General features: G+C 37.2%; 1 protein-coding gene across 1 annotated transcript in view; it reads left to right on the forward strand.

Moving 5' to 3' along the window:
- Positions 1-17,823, forward strand: part of LOC132795203 (low-density lipoprotein receptor-related protein 2) — a 182,147-nt gene that overhangs the window by 29,076 nt on the left and 135,248 nt on the right. Inside the window, 1 exon segment of the mRNA XM_060805789.1 lies at positions 5,093-5,709. Within this exon segment, the coding sequence (XP_060661772.1) occupies positions 5,271-5,709 (439 nt within the window). The 5' untranslated portion in view covers positions 5,093-5,270.

The following is a 17,823-nucleotide window of genomic DNA, read 5'->3' on the forward strand; positions in this document are numbered from 1 at the left end:
ATCAACATTTTACGCATTTCTTTTTTTTTTGTCGATTTTCAAATTTCCTATAAATACTTGTGTTTTTTTTTTTTGGTTTGCTTGCGTCAAGGTGCCGCAAATTCAAATTTCATACTTTTAAGTGTATATTTTATGTTATTATTTTGATTTTTTTTTCTTTTTGCTTATCATAATTCTCAGTCTGACATAATGCGCACCTGATGCCGTCAACGGCGGCGTGCTAAATTGGCCGACACTTTGGGTGGTGTTTTTCTTTTCCATTTTTTTTTTGGTTGTTCCCCCCCTCTCTCGATCCATTGCTTTAGTCCTGTAATGCTGGCATTGCCAGCCGCAAGCTGCGCAATCCTCGCAGCCAGCAATCTCTCTCGTCTTAGATACGCGTACTTTCCCTTTTGCTTTTCAGCGCGCACATTAGCGCGGCTTTGAGAGGCGCGCAATAAATCCAGCTCAAAATGATTTTCAAGGGGGGATAAAATTGAGCAGGAGAAGCACACACACACACACACACACAGGGGCGATAGGACGATGGTTGGACATGCAGATTGGTGCGTGATTGGCTTGCTGGTCTCTTCCTCTCTCTTGGTTTCCTTCTTCGTCCTTGTTCTCGCCCTCGCCTCATCACCGATTGCACATTTCAATTTCAAGTTATGATGACGTCCAAAATGGCGCTTCCAATTTCCAACGGCCCCTTTAATGAAAATGGACAGGTGCGCCACATTTTCTGCTCCTCTACTTCCCTCCCTCCTATTTCTGGGCTTTTGCGGTAACGCTTTGCGTCTGTCTTCTACGAACCATGACAATGACTTGGTCGAAACGTGCGATTGTCCTCGCAACGCATTCCGTGTCCTCCACTTCAAAGTAGTAGGCAAAGTACAGCTTGGACTTTTACACTTTGTGCTTTGACTATTTTGAATGAGTAGGAGAAATAATTCAGTTCAGCAGCGTTGCCAAAAGCTGATGAACTGATTCTTTTTGTAGCTTATCGTTAAGAGTTTTTTAAAGTATTGTTTAAAGTATTTGCAAACCTTCAGCGATCATTTCCAGCTCTTAAGCTGAACTTGTTTTGGATAGAATATAAACTTAAAATCAGTTATTGCTCAAGTACTTTAAAGAACTCAACAAAATTGCAAGTTAATCTGCCCAAAACAATGGAAAAATGAAACATTTATTTAAACAATATTTGAAGAAGTTGCTAATTTTGTATATAAATATGCTTAGTACTATAAAAAAGTAGTATTTTAATTAAAAGATGTAAGAATATTAAATGCTTTAGTAAAGTAGAAATAATAGTAAATTGCTGCTAGTAAAATGCAGTTCTTAGTTTAATGGTTAAAAAAGAAGCAGATAGAAAAAAAAGATTCAAATGTCAAGCAGAGGACAATGTTAAGTAGTTTACATTAGGTCTAACAGAGGTTGCTCTAATAGATAAAGTAGCTGGACTCACTAACAGAAGAAGTTTCTGCTAAACTGCAGAATTTGCTCGCTTTGATTAACAGAAGAAGTTGCTGCCAAGCAGCTGCATATTAGCAAAGCAGATAGAGCGAGATGGAACATGTTTAACAGCAAAGAATGCTAGCTGATCGTGTCTAACAGTTGCATTTGCTGCTAAGCTAAGCAAATAACGTTGCAGGATTTGTCTAACGGAAGAAGTTGTCACTGGGCAAAGCTAAAGTAAAGCAGAAGGTGTTAGAAAGAGATGCAAGTAAGTCTAGCGGAAGAAGTTGCTACGTTGATTATGTATAAAAGGAGTAAAAACTACTATACTACTATAAAACTATTTGGACAGCTTGCATTTCTCTCTTTCGTTTGCATTGTATGTTTGAATTGTGTTGCTATAATTTAAGACTTTCGTTTGTTTTTAATGTTTTTAACTAATGTTGTTTTCAAAATTAAATTATTATTGTTATACGTATAAGTAAGTCAGTGTTTTATTTGCAAACTTAAAAATTACCTGATTTCTATATAATATGATAATAATAAAAATATAAATATGAGATAATACGATAATAAAAATAAAAAGCTTAATGCTTACGTAGAGCAACAATAGAGCATTGAAAAATAAAAAACAACATTTCATTGTTATCAAGTCAAGTCAAGTAAAGTTTCTATAGGTTTTATAAGGTCAGGTTGAGTAATATGCACAATTTCAATAAGCAGTTTAGAGAGATTTGCAAATGAAAATAACACAATAAATAAGCCGCAACTGCTGCTGATGCCTAATGAGCCAAGCAATAAAATCGACTTCAAGTGGACTCAGAGAGAGAGAGAGAGAGAAATATACTTAAATCTGCTATATACGTATGATTTATTGTATTGCATTGTTTTGTAGCTACATACGTACATATTTCTCTCTTTGATTTTCTTGATTTTATTTTCCATTTTTTATTTTTCTATATATATTTTTGCATCGCAATTTTTCGCTTGGCGTGCGTGATGAGCCTTAGACACTGAGCTTATGCGTGTGTGTGTGTGTGGTGTGTGTGTGTGTGTGTGTGTGTGTGTTTGTGTGTGTGTGAAAACAGGTTTCACTGATTTTCAATTTCAATTGTCTTTTAAGTTGAGCTAGAGCTGATAGCGCGAGCGAGATAGCATTACAAGTAGCTGTAAGCAAGACAGAGAGCTGCGTGTGTGTGTGTGTATGTGCGTCTATTTGTGCCATTTTTATTTGCGCACATTAGCAATTTCTTTTGTTGTCGACATCCGTAGGCCGCCGCCCCGCTTCCCCCCCTCCATCCACCTTCTTCTTGACTGTCTCTCATTCCTCCTCCTCCTACTACTACTTCAGTCATTGTTGCTGCGTCTGCTGGTGTTATCTCGCAACTCTCCGTGCTCCACACTCTCCACACGCTCCACACACTCTCCACACGCTCTCCACTTCGTCTTCGTTTGGTTGTCATTTTGTGGCTTTTTTGTAGGCTGATTTTCCACTTGGCTGTGTGTGTGTTCGTGTGTTGTGGAAGCCGCCTAATGCCACCCATTCCATTGCCACGCCCACTCGCCTCCTCCTACTCCTCAACCGTCCGTTGTTGCGCTATTCTGTCATGCACTCATCATATGCTGCCACTTATTATGATCTTTGCCAGCTATTGTATTTTATTGTAGCTCATTTTTTTAATACATTATTTTTTTCTCTGCTGCTTTCGCCTTCTCCCACTCTCTCACGCCCCTCCTCGTCTTGTCCGCCCCTCTTTGCTCCACTCATGCATTTCATTTGTGCTTTAATTTAATGTAATCTTCACAATGTTCTATTCTATTTCATTCCGCCTCGCAGTTTGTTGCCGTAATTCCTAAGCGAGCTGCTTTTGTTAAATAAATACGTCATTTATTATTGGCCATTGTATTAGCCCTAATGCTGAAATAATGGCCGAGACCAGCACTAAAGAAACACACACGACAAATACCAGCAGATTTTCAGATTTCCGTTGTTCAGAAACAGACGCTTCTAAAATACACTTTCTAAAACTGTTCATAATTAGGCAGTCTTAAATTCAATTTGTGCTCTTCTTTTTATACCCGCTAGCCATAGGGTAGAAGGGTATTATAACTTTGTGCCAACAGGAAATGTATGTAACAGGTAGATGAAGGCATCTCCGACCCTATAAAGTATATATATTCTTGATCAGCGTCAACAGCCGAAACGATCTAGCTATGTCCGTCTGTCCGTCCGTCCGTATGAAACTCTGGATCTCAGAGACTATAAGAGATAGAGCTATAATTTTTTTTCGACAGCATTTGTTATGTTTGTACGCAGATCAAGTTTGTTTCAAATTTTTACCACGCCCACTTCCGCCCCGCAAATCAAAAAAAAATCGAATAACAAGCCTAATTTTAAAGCTAGAGTTGTGAATTTTGGTATATACAATAATTTGGTTGCGATCAGATAAAAATTGTGGATGTTATTAAAGAAATAGTTTTGTATAGTCAAAAACCTACGTACTAGGGGTCCAATTTGCTTTGGCCGACAATCTGGTATATTATGCCGTCTATGGTATATTATGAATGCGGTACTATATCGATATACCAAATATACCATTTTGTGTATGTTTAGTATTTTACAGAATATTCGGTATATTTTGAGAAAAATACCGCAAAATATATTTATTTTATTTAGAATGGGTAGCGGGTATCTCACAGTCGAGTACACTCGACTGTAGCTTTCTTACTTGTTTTTCTTTATAATATCGAATTTCAATGGTATTCATGGTACATGAAAGAAATTCCCCCAAGTAAATATCTTTTTGAATTTGAAGTAGATTAAGTGAAGCTTAAGTTGTAATTTGGATTGCATAAAAGTAATTGTGAAATTACACATGACAGATTTCATATTAAGAACCAGAACTGTAGCATAGTTTTGTGCGCTTAAAATAATTACATTTCATTTAATGCCAGAGCCTGAATTAAATATGCATTTTAATCTTTTTTCATTGCAGCATTTGTGTGTGGACAAACTTGAAATTGTAATGGAAATCGTGAAGCACAAGGAAGCGCACAATATTCTTCTCGCCTCTCTCTGTATTTTTTTTTTCTTGTTGTTTGTGCAGACATACACACAAATACATATGTATGTAGTATATGTATATAAAGTGCAATATTAATTTTAATTTTTGAGTGCTGATAAAAAAGTTGACGACATCGCCGTCCGCATCGCAAAAGGCGACGACGACGACGGCGACAGCGACGGCAAAAGTTCACATAAAGCGGCAAAAAGTTTTTCAATTATTGTAAAAAGTGTTAAAAACGACGACCAAGGAGAGTGCGAGAAAGAGAACGACAGAGAGCGAGAGGACAAGCTGTGAATGAGAGAGCGTGCGGGAGAGAGAGAGAGAGAGAGAGAGTGAAGAGTCAGCCCTTGACTGAAGTGTGAGGGCATCATAAATATTAATAACTCGCTATCGATATCCGGCAACACAAAATTAAAACAAAAAAACAAAAAAAACTGATTAACCAGCGTAAAATGCGATTTTCGTTGCAAAATAAATCAACAATATTTGAATATCGTTAATTGATATTTTCATAATTGTTGTTCGGGGTGTTCTACAATTCAATTTCAATTTCAATTTCGATTTCAATTCAATTTCCAATCAATTTATAGAAAACGTGAGTGAGGCACAAAACCAAAGTGCGTGTGTCACAGGACAAGATTTGCAATACAAAGCAAACAAACTAATACAACACAAAACAAACAAAACGAATCAAAAGCAAAACGACCAAAAAAGAAAGCAAGAAAAGCAAGAAGACAACTGACAAGTGGCCAAAGAAAGTCGCCCAAAATGAGTCCGAGGCCCGTGGGCATTGGATTCGAATGCGGCCGCAAACCTCCTAACAATGCCAAGATGCGTTTCCGATGGCCGCCACCATCGTCAGCCACTTCGATATTAGCCTCACCAGCCACATCATCATCAGCAGCCACAGCCGCTGCATCCGCGAGAACAACAACAGCAACAACAGCAACAACAACGACGACGACGACGAGAACAAACAGAAGCAACAAAGCGACAACCACATCGAGTAAAACAACAAAAACACAGCAACAACAACAACATATTCACAGCAAACATTGGAGCATCATCCCCAGCTTTAGCAGCAACAGCTCCAAAATGAGCACAATCGCCGTCCTTTTACTGGCCATCGTGGCCCTAAACAATCTGAATTGCTTCCTGACCCCAGCGACAGCAGCGCAAGTCGCGCGCCTCCGACAGAGTCCAACAGGTTAGTGCCTCTTCTTCTTCATCTTTCAATTATTTACTCCCCAACAAAAAAAAAAAAAACAAATATTGCCCTTTGCTTCGCCCCTTATTTGAAACATGTTTATCATATTAATATTAACAGCACTTGAATATAACATTTTAATTGTAATTTACTTTGCCAAATAATGTTGCAAGTATCAAATTTTACAACAGTATGAAGATTCTGGAATTTTTCCTAATGAATTTGGAAAAAGACTCCATATTTCAATTATATTGTATTTTGCATTCATTCAGTTGGGAATTGAATATACACATTGCAGTTTTATATATTTATTTTTATTTTTATTCGAGGATTTTTCCACAACTAATGAGCAATGGCATTCGATATGGGGGCAAGAGAAAAAACTTTATTCGAAATCCGTGGAAATATCAAATATCTTGTGAATGTTCATGAAATATTGTCATTAGACTCAGACTTTTTCAAATTATTTGCAGGCCTTCATTTGGTTCCGATATAATTATTGAATATAAATATAAATTATTGAATATAAATATAATAAATGAAGATTCTGAAATTGTTCCTAATGAATTTGGACTCCATATTTCAATTCAACTGAATGAATGCAAAATACAATAGCATTCATTCAGTTGCGAATAGAATATACGCATTGCAGTTTTATATATTTTTTTATTTTTAGTCGAGGATTTTTGCACCACTAATGAGCAATGGCTTTCGATATGGGGGCAAGAGAAAAAACTTTATTCGAAATCCGTGGAAATATCAAATATCTTGTTCATGTTCAGTATTGTCATAAAATTCATGAAATATTCTCATTAGACTCGGACTTTTTCAAATTATTTGCAGGCCTTCATTTGGTTCTGATATAATTATTGCATATAAACATTGCAGATTTCTATTACTCCATTTTTTTTTGTATTGAATGTTGTGAGTTTGTTTTAAAATCCTTCGACTAATGAGCAACGGTTTTCATAACTCATCAAAATTTGTGGAAATATTGTCATCAGCACACATTTTTTTGTTTTAAACATTTGAAAAAATATATTTACCATATATTCTTCTTTGCTTTAGCTCTCTTGAGATAGCGGGACATTTTGTCTGGAGGACATTTTAATCGTTTCTGTGCCAAGAATTAGGCCAAAGTGAGGACTGTCAAAATTTTAGAAGCGCGAGTGTGTGTGTGTGTGTGTGTGTGTGCGTGTGTGTGTGACTGTCTATGTGTGGTGTCACTTGAAAATCTGAGCGCTGCCTTCCATGCCATTATAATTTGCCCGCAGCATGACCAACATTTCACAGACTCACATACATATGTATGTATGTACATATGTAGATAAAAAGACAGTGGGAGAAATACTCGTGTAATGACGAGTGCCAGATAGAGAGAGAAAGAGACAGGGATGCTGCGCAGATAGGGGCGACCTAGGAGAGAGGGGCCAACGCCTAAGCCACAAAAAGTTTTTGTTGCGGGCGCAAAATTATGATGAAAAGTGGAAAGGCAAAAAAACAACTACAACAAAACAAAATGAAAGCGGAGTGCGCGGGGGGGAAGCACGCCACAGAGAAAGCAACAAAAAACACAAAAACTCAAACAAAAAAAGAAAGACGCAAATAAAATTACACAAAAATTATGACGAAAAATTGAAATACATACTTACACGTGTGCGCTACAAACAAGCCGACGAACAAATGCTCTTCTATTTTTCGCAGCGCCAAATTATACTGAACTAATTGTGTGTGTGTGCTTGTCAGGATAAGGCTGATGACCAATTGATGATACCTTGGCGTGAGTGCAAAAGCACTGAAAGCACAGACATATGGCCGCACTGCTCACACACACATAGGCAGACTCACGCCCGCACTGCTCGCACACATACGCATAGTCGTAGAAGTAGTTGAAGAAGAAGGAAAGACGAAGGCAAAAGTGCTTGCTAGTTGTTGTTGCTACTTTTGTAATGATTTTTGTTGTTGCCTTTTAAAGCTATTTTTTCGTCGTTGTTGTTATTGTTGTTGTCGTCTCGTTTCGTTTCGTTCTTTGGTACTAGTTGTTGTTGCTGGACGCCGCCTGAAATTATGAATCAGGAAGTCTTAATAAGCGCAATTTCAAGTCGTTAGTCACACAGAGAGGCTCTCGGCACGTCTTCGGCTGTTGTAGTTGTAGCTGTTCTGTGTTGTTACAATACACATGTATGTACATATTGTACGTATGTTTGTGTATCGAGCTATTAGCGTCCAGACACACGACAAAGCAAACGGTGTATGTGTGTGTGTGTGCGTGTAATACGGGGGCGTCGTTTTGCAGCTGCCGTTGCTTTTTGGTTTGCTTGCTCTTGTAGCTGTTGTGGTTGTTGTAGTTGTAGCCGTTGATTTTAATTAAGTGAAACGTTTAATGTGCGCCACAGATTTGTGTTCGCGCCCTTGATGCAGGCAAAGGGGGTGGGAGGGAGATGTACAGATGTAGAGAGAGGGAGAGATACTGCGATACAACTAACTGATGACAGTCAGGGGCAACAACTTTATGCTCAGATCAAATTGCTTTAAGTGGATCTCTAAAACAGAGCATTAAATATGTATGTACATATGAACATATTCATGTACGTTTGTACACAGAAAACAAAATCTGGGATATATACGCTGAATTAGTGAAGTGGAGGTGTCAATATCTTGATAGTCCCGGATTCATTTAATTCAAATACGAAAATACTTGATTAATTTAACAACTTTATCCTGAATGCATAGTTGTAAATTCAAACCGAAAATACTTGATTTTTTAAGTACTTTTTTCTGTGTATGTAAGTATGTACATACATACATACATATGTACATTTTGTTTATTCATAGCAACACTTGCATACAATTTTTGTTGCTGGTGAGACAATCATGCGCTAAACGCCTGATTTGAATTTCAATTTGAATTCTCGTCATAATCGCATATCCAGTTGATCATCAGCAACAACAACATCAATAAGAAGAAGAACAACACGCAAAAGCAAGAACAGCAAAAGCAAGAACAACACCAACATCAAGTGCAAGTCCATTGCAGTCATGTGACAAAGAGCGTGACAGACACACCAGCTACACATTAGGCAGACAGAGAAAGAGTGTGCAAGAGAGAAAGAGGGTTTGGCTGCTTTTAGTTTTGCACATGCATCGCCCCCTCCCGCTCCCACGCTTTACTACAGTTCTATGCTATGCTGTATTGTTGTTGTTGTTGTTGCTGCTGCCGCTGTTGCTGCTACTCCAGCAACAATCAAATAGCAACACAAAGTCATTTAATGCAATTTGCTGATTGCGCTCTATGTTATTATTATTGTGCTCCTCTTGTGCTGTACCTTTTGACATTTGAACAGAGTGTTGAGTGCGGAGTGCTGACAATACCAGCAATATACTCTCTTATTCGCTCTTCACCACCCATGCTGTGCCTCTCCCTCTCTCGCACAAAGATGGTAGTGCATGGGTGGCTGGCGCCAAAGAGCAAAAGGCAAAAGAAGAAATGACTTTAATGACATTTAATAAACAGCATACAACAAAATTTGCCAAAGCAACGTTGCCCAGGACAGACAGATACTGAGAATGACGGAGAGAAGAGAGAGAGAGAGAGAGAGCGCCAAAGAGAAGAGGATAAAAGGCAACCGGATTGAAATTCCAGTTTCAATATGGCAGACAACGAGAGACGAGAATGCAGCTGGTTGCAGTCACAGCATCTGACTCTCTGACTCTGATGTCGCTGTCGCCGATGCTGCTTGTTGTTGTTGTTTTTGTTGATGTTGCTGTCCCTGCAGGTCGCATCAATATCATTGTGCTAGTTACAGACTGACACCCATTCAAACCAACTGCATTTACAGCGAACGAAACGCAAAGATTTGCAACTGGAACTACTGTTTGTACTATGCTCACACATACACAGGCATATGTATGCATGCGTGTGTGTTCATATGTGTCTGTTTATGGCGATGCCATCATGTTGGTCACACACACACACACACACCTTTTCAAAGGTGTCTTGGCAGCCAAACCACAACTCGATATCGAACAATAATCAATTTAACAACTCTAATTTAATTAATCTGCTTACAAACTCAACTATACGCTGAAACAAGAGATCAATTGGTTTTGTGTTCTTCTTTTCTTTTTTTTAAGTAAATAATGAGACAATGGCAACACAATCAAATTAACAAGTTCTATTGGCTTCATCTTATCTATGTAGTTGTTAAATTTACATTCTAAGTTAATTCTCATATCGAAAAAGGAAAAGTCTTATGTATATGATTTAATTATTATAATTGAATTTCAATTATAAATATTATAAGTCAAGATTAAAAGTTTCTTGAATTGCAATTTATTCATTAATTAAATGTTTAATTATGCTTGCATTTTATTGAGGTCGTTGATGTGCTTAAAGGTGTTGAAAATTTGCAGCAGCTTTTGTCGTTTGCCCTTTAATCGTCATCAGGAAACTGCAACGGCAAAACTGCAATTGCAACCGCAGCAATGGCAACAACAACAACCAAAGTAGTAAAGGCACCGCTATAGTTGCTTCTGTTGCTTCTTCTCTTTCTGCTTGTTCTTCTTCTTCGTTTGCCGCCATTCGCATAGGCGCACAAAGGCTTTGGCTAGTGGGTGGCTTGGGTGTCTGGTGACCGCAAAGTTAATTGCAATGCGTGTGTCTGTCTGTGTGTGTGCGAGTGCGAGTGTGTGCGTGAGTCTGTCTATCTGCCTTTGTAGTTGTAGCTGCTGCGGTTGCTCGCCAGCGTTGCGGACAAATAACTTTGCTAATAGTTTGACCGAGGTAGCAACTTTTATGTGGAAAGCTTTAAGCATAACTTTCGCTGATTCAGCAGAGCGTCTAATACAAGTACTTCACACACACACACACACACACACACACACACACACACACACACACACACACACGCACACAAACAGGCACGTACAGTGTGACATCTCAAGTTCCATTTGCAAAATCAATAAATAAATATTGCGATTTGGTTTTTTGATATTTTAAAAACAAATCTCGTTGCTCGTGATAGCAACTGGAACTACAGCTGGAAGGGCAGTGGAAAGACGGAGAAAGATAGACAGAAAGGGAGAGGGGAAGAGAGGTGTCGGAACGCAGCTTCAAAGTAGCTTTGCCTATTAGATTACCTGTGTCAACAGCGTCGCAAATTACAGTGGGACGAAGCGGCCGAAACGGGTTTCAACTGCATTTGCAATGCAGCAAGTTCCACACTTACACACACACACATATATAAATCTATACGAACTCACACGGACACAACCAACATTCAGTTGTCAGTTTCACATGCCGCCCACTTTGGCAGCGCTTCACTCTTGCTCTTGTGGCAACCGCGACGTCGCAGTCGCAGTCGACATACACCGTTAGTAGCGCGACGCTGCGCTTTGCGCTTCGTTGACTCCTTTGCTGTATCCCCCCTTCCCCGTTTCCAATCTTCTCTCTCCCACACCCACCTTCTGCACTCGCTGGCTAGCCGGCCGGTTGTTGTTGTCGTTGTTGTTGCTGTTTGTTATTTGTCTGCTTCATCTCCAATTTGCTTTGTAACAACGATGCGGTTCGATGATGATCTGTTTGTCGTGATGGCGTGTCGTTTGTTGGTCGGTTGCGAAGGGGGTAGAGTGCGGGGGGAAATGCCGGTAATAACATCATAGGTCGCCAGTCGACAACCGAACTGTTCGCTCTCGGTCACATGTCTCCACTTGCTCGCTCTCTCGCTCTCGCTTTGGCTGTCGTTGTTGCTCTCTTGCTCTTTCAGCGTCTCGTTTTCGCTTGATCGGCAAGGTTTGTATTTTCTTGCTTTATTTTAGTTTACTCGTATGTATTATTGTTGCTGTTTGCTGTTTGCCGTTGCCTTGCTATAAACAATATTTTCTTTGTTGTTGTTGTCGGCGTTTCTTTATTGCCTCTTTGTGTGCGCATTTTGTTGTTGTTGCTCTTTGCTGTTGCTGTAGTTTTTTTTTCCACTGAAAAATTCGTTTTTGTTTCTTTTTTTTCGCGTTTTCTGTGTTGTTGTTTTTGTTTCTCGTACAGCATTCGGTGCCTGGCACCGGCGATCACCGTTTCAAGCTGCGACAGCAACAATAACAACAACCCAAGCAACAGTAATCGCAGTGCATGTGCACCATTCGAGAGAGGGACAGAGATAGAGACAGAGACAGAGGCAGAGAGAAGCAACGAGACACTGATGGAAATACGTAATGGAAAGACGCTCTGCAAGAAGTAATAATGTAGAATAGAAAGCAAAGCAGAAAATATAATAATAATAATAATAATAATAATAATAATAATAATAATAATAATAATAATAATAATAATAATAATAATAATAATAATAATAATAATAATAATAATAATAATAATAATAATAATAATAATAATAATAATAATAATAATAATAATAATAATAATAATAATAATAATAATGTATGTAATATATGACACACAGACACTTAAGTGTCGTCAAATGTGTCTCTGCGTATGTGTGTGTGTGTGTGTGCTTACTTAAGACTTCAAGAATAATTTCCCCAATGATTCACATTATTCTTTTCCTCTCGTGTTTTACTACACACTGTAAATGCTTAATGCAAGCTCATTGAATAAATTAAAAATAATGAGAATTTAATCAAAGTTAATCTTGTAACTCACATTTTCTGCTTATAAACAACACAACAAAAGAAAAACCTTAATACACAACAAGCACAATGTTGAATACATTATTTTTAAGTGCTGTCGATAAACTGTAGCGTTGAAGCATTGCAAAGAATCATTAAATTATGGACTTGTTTCTTGCAGTCTCTTAATTGGGAATATGATATAAAGAAGTGTTAATAATACTTTGAAATTATTTAATATGCAGTGAGTTTAGAATAAACAATAAATTTCTTGGGAATCGGATAAATTATAGTTTTACATAAATTCAAACTACTCAAATTTTTGCATTTTATGCAGTGATTTCTTTTGGATTTAATTCAATTTCAAACTGTATAAATATATGCAGGATGTATAGTAATCACATAAGTAGAGAAGTGAGTCTATTGATATAGCCATTTAGCATTTATTTTCTATTTATTCGATGTAGGGTCTGTGAACTGCAAAATATATATTACATATATATACGATAGAGTTTCAGAGAGTTTAATTCAAGCGTCATTGTTATTGCACTTTGATTGCTGGTTGAAGTTTTGCACTTTTTGTGGCTGCTGTTTGTTTTATTTTATTTGAATGCTGATGATATATATGTGTGTATATATGAACAAAGATGCAAATAAATCAATAGAATTCGAGTACTAATCGTACAATAAGGCAACTGCACAACACGTGAAGCACTTTGCATTTGAATTTTGTAGTTGCAATTGCAGTTTGCAGTTTCAGTTTGAATTTGCATTTGAATTTGTTTAAGCTGCCGCCAGCCAGCCTGTCTCTCTCTCTCTCACTCTCTCTCTCTCTCTGTCTGTCTGTCCGTCTGAACTGTGTGTTTAATTAAAATGAATGTGAGATTGCATAGATAATAAATATTTCAATTATAGAATGCTTGCAACAAAAAAAGGAACGAATAAAAATAGTACAACAAAAAAACAAATATATCGCATACAAGAATTAAGCCGTTGGCTAAAGTGTCCATATACAGTCGGTATGCAGTTTATAAGCCACTTTATCCTTTTGTTAATGCTTCAATATGATTAAAACCAAAAAACAAAAACAAAAACTCTTTTATTTATGTGCATATCACATGTCAAATGCTTGCAGACAACAGAATCGAGTGTGCTCAACAATTCAGCACTTCACATGCAAAATATTTATTATAGAAATTCTTTTAAAATTTTTCTCAACGCTGCACTGCAATAATCTTCAATAAAGATTTAGTTAGACAGACAGTTAAATTGAATAGTTGCCTCAATTTCCATTAAAAGGGTTCAACCTTTTTCTCAACTATTTAATTTTGTCGCCCTCTGATTGTTGTGTGTCTGTGTGTGTGTGGCATTAAAATAATTGTTTTTTGATGGCAGCTGGCATATTAACATACATAGCATAAATACATGCTGTGCTGTCAGCTGTGTTAAACTTTTCTAAGCTGCAGCTTACATGGCGTATGAGTAATATGCGTTTGCACATTAATCTCTCACTCTCTCTGTGTTTTGTTCTGTTCTGTTCTCGTTATCAATCCATTAAAGATGCAACTAATTTGCAATTCTGTTTTTCAATATCAATACGCAAAATGTTTTGCTATGACAAGGCTAATATAATATGAAGAAACGAACGGTAAATGCGTTTGTATGTGTGTGTGTTGTGTGTGTATTTATGATTTCCTGTTGAGAGCACAAAAGCGCACAGAGCAATAAGTATCATGCATTATAAATGGCTAAGTACTGACCGCAACTTCTATCTATCTCTCTCTCTCAGACACTTTTTCTCCCTCTCTTTTAGTTGACTTGTGTCATGTGCTTAATGCAAAATCATTTCTCATCGAACAATCGCTTTTATCATTATTGTTTTTTTTTTTTCTCTTATTTTTTCGACTTTACTATTTATTTTCTTTTTTTTCCTTTGTTTTTGTTGTTTTTGCGATTGCGATAATTACCTTGAGGCAAGTCGATGAAACTGTCATGTGACATCGCAAAAAATGGCGAGAATCTTTTGTTCGTCGCTCACCCACACCCAAGTTGGTTTTTTGTTTCGCATAGCTTCGCAACGCAGCGCAACGCATCGCAGTTGAATAATTTAGTTGTGTGTGTGTGTGTTTTCAATATGCCTATGCGTATACGTAATATTGTAGATGACGTATACGCGCTGTCTGTCAAATATTTTATGCATTCTAACTGTGCCTGCTCCTGTTGCTGACTTACAGTTAATTGTTTGTTGAATAATTACTTACCTACGCACACACACACACACACGCACACACACGCACACTTGCAGAGTCATAATGAGTAATGCGAACGAGAGACGACATCGCAACAATTGGAAACATAGAACAACGAGACCATCAACGTCAATAACGAGTTTTTGATTAGGGTTCCGCCATTCACTTCTATCACCACAATAGAATATAGAGAATATAGAGAAACAAACAATTGCAGGTATCCCCCTTCTCCTCCCTCTCTCGCTTCATCTCCATCACAGATGAATCGACACAAAATGGCATTCATCAATTTCTATCGAAAACAAAAACCTTTTTGATTTAGCGCTCTTTTTTACTGACACCGCGCATAAAGAATGATGCACATGCTTTGCTGGATTTCAATATGTTTGCATACACTATCATTAATTGATAGTTTGCATTTATTAAACAATTATCTAAAGTTCTATTCACGTTGTTAAGTACTGGCTTCAAAACTTAATTAAATAAAAATCATAATAAGCTTGTTTATTTCTAAAAAGTTTCTGCTTTTGATTTATTATTGTTTCCTGATGTAATTTGATTATAACAGTTGTTTTTTTGATGTATTAAAAGTAAAAGTAAAAGTTGCAAGTTGCATCGTCCACAGAACGAAAGAAAGATTCTAACCTTAAAAAGTATCGAACTATCGATACTTATTAACAGTGTGCCCAGATGAACACTAAATGCGTTGCCAACATTGCCTTAAATATTTAAAAAGAATTCGAGCTGAATTTCTTAGTTATTTCAATGCTAATTAAGAATTACAATTTGTAATAAGAAATGATATTTTAAACTAAAATTTATTTCATGCTTTGCTTAATTAGGAAAACTTCAGACAAGTGTGCCATTTTCAATAAAACCATATTATACGTATATACCAAAAATATACCACAAAATACTAAAATATACTGAAGACTATATTTGGTATATCGATAAATATTACAAGTTAACAAATTGCAAAAAATACTAAAGTATACCAAATGCTTCATTTAGTATACTGATATACTAATACATTCAAAATATACCAAAATATTATTAAGCTGCTTTTCGTTATGCTTTTTAAAAGTATTTTCTATTTAACAATATTCTTTTGAAAGTGTCTCTGGAAATTGTTGACTTTTTCAAACTGATAACTTACAAAATGATTTGTGCTTTAATGTAGATTTGTTATTGCAATTTAAAATGAATGATTGATTGTGATTTATACATACAACATCTATTTTCTTTTGCAATTAGTTTTCGGAGTTGGAGCATTGCTGAAAACAGTTTTAAATACAATGCAGGTTGCATTTTGTTGTATTCTATTTTTTTTGTTGGTTTTTTGTTTTGGTATTTGTTAAATTTGTTTTTGAGTTGCGCTTATTTGGCAGCTTTTAAGGGGAATGCGGTTGGAGGGGGCGAGAGAGAGAGAGAGAGAGAGAGAGAGAGAGAGAGAGAGAGAGAGAGAGAGAGATGGAGAAGAGGTTCTGCAGTCAATGTGCCACATAATTGCACACACGATTGCAGCAATGCTATGTGAAACTCGTAAGCGGAGTCGTAAGCTGCACGCTGCATGCTGCAGGCGGCGCGCTGCATGCAACATTTTGCTGCCGCTGCTGCTGATGCTGCTGCTGATGCTGTTCAACAGTATTAAGGCTTCAAAAATTCCCTTTTTGGCTGGCAGCAAAAATATTTTCACAAAACGGAATTAAATCGATTTTGGCTCACCCCCGCGGGGGGCCGAAAGGGAAAAGGCGGCAGTCGACAGGCCAACTGTCCAGCGTTGGGGAGGGAGGGGACAGTAAAAGGAGGGGAAAGTACATACGCCAAACGTAGTTAATTTTTTATTTTGGCCATTTTTGTGTGCGAGTGTGTTTCGTCTTTTGTTATAAAGCGAAACGCGACTCGTTTTGCCCAGTTTTGTGTGCTATTATTCTTTAATCAATTATTAAAGAGTGCAGTGAAAAGCAAAGCTTGAATTTTTCCACTTTATTTCGCATAATTTTCATCATGGCTGCTAAATCAATTTCATTAATACGTTATATGCGCAACTAATAAGCGATTGCGTTTTGCGGAACATCAACGGAACGCAAACGCAAACGCAACGGCAAACGCACACTTCAAATTCATTTTGCTCGGTATCAATTACGCGACCAATTGCATTATGAAAATACCGAGCTACATGCCACAATCGTTTTGTGGCACCAAACGATGCTGTTGCATCACTTTCTTTACGCTTACTATGCGCAGCTGCGCTTTATATAAAGTACCGAATTTTATGCCCAGAATGCATTTATTTATACAAAACAAGCAAATTAATTGAATGGCACAGAAAGTACAAAAATTCCTACGTTGTTTCCGTTTTTACAAACTTCCCTTAATAGTACAGCTAAAAAGTGTGCTCAACCATTTTAAAATGCATTCAAAAATTGTTTAATGTATCGTAAATAGTGCTTAAATTCACAAATACTTTTCATATTAATTGCATTAAAGTTGCCAGCAACTAATTGTCAAATTTTGCACAGCTTTAGTTTGCTTTATCATTGAGTTTTAGTTGTTTAAAGTCGCGGACAGACAAACAGACAGACAGCTAGATGAATAGAAGCTGATTGCTATGATTGACTTGTAGAAGCTGATTGCTATGATGATGGTCAGCGGTCAGAAGCTGATCGTTATAGAGCATGTTATACCCTTTGGCAATCTTGTGTGTTTCTGTAGTATCACAATAACAGCAACAAATATTACAAAATGGCGTCGGTCGGCCATTTGGCTCGCACTTTTTTCTCCTTTCCCTCGCATATACTGCGTTTTTATCTGTCGTGCATAAACGAATTTGAATGAACGACCCCTCGAATCTGGCAACGTCAAAAGTAAATTCGCAAATTTATACATTTCAACAAACTTCTCCAAAGAGAAGGGATGGGAAGGGAAGGGAAGGGGTTCGAGAGTAAAAGGAAGAGCATTAAACGCTTATAATTAAGTTGGATGACAATTCATGGGCCCTGGGTGAGTGCATTCCAGCTTCGGCTTATGCCTTTGCAAAAGCTTTCAGCGTTCGGCGTTCAGCTGTCGCAATTGACAAAAAAAAAAAAAAATGAAAATGATGAAAAATTAAAATGCAAGCAACAAAAAAATGCTCGTCGAGGGCTTTATGTAATATTGAATTAGTAGCGTCGACTGAATGCTTCATTTTACCTTTTTATATGCCTTTATTTCATTATTATTATTTTTTTTTTTGATTTTTTTC

The sequence above is a fragment of the Drosophila nasuta genome, chromosome X, assembly GCF_023558535.2.
Source record: "Drosophila nasuta strain 15112-1781.00 chromosome X, ASM2355853v1, whole genome shotgun sequence".
NCBI lineage: Eukaryota > Metazoa > Arthropoda > Insecta > Diptera > Drosophilidae > Drosophila > Drosophila nasuta.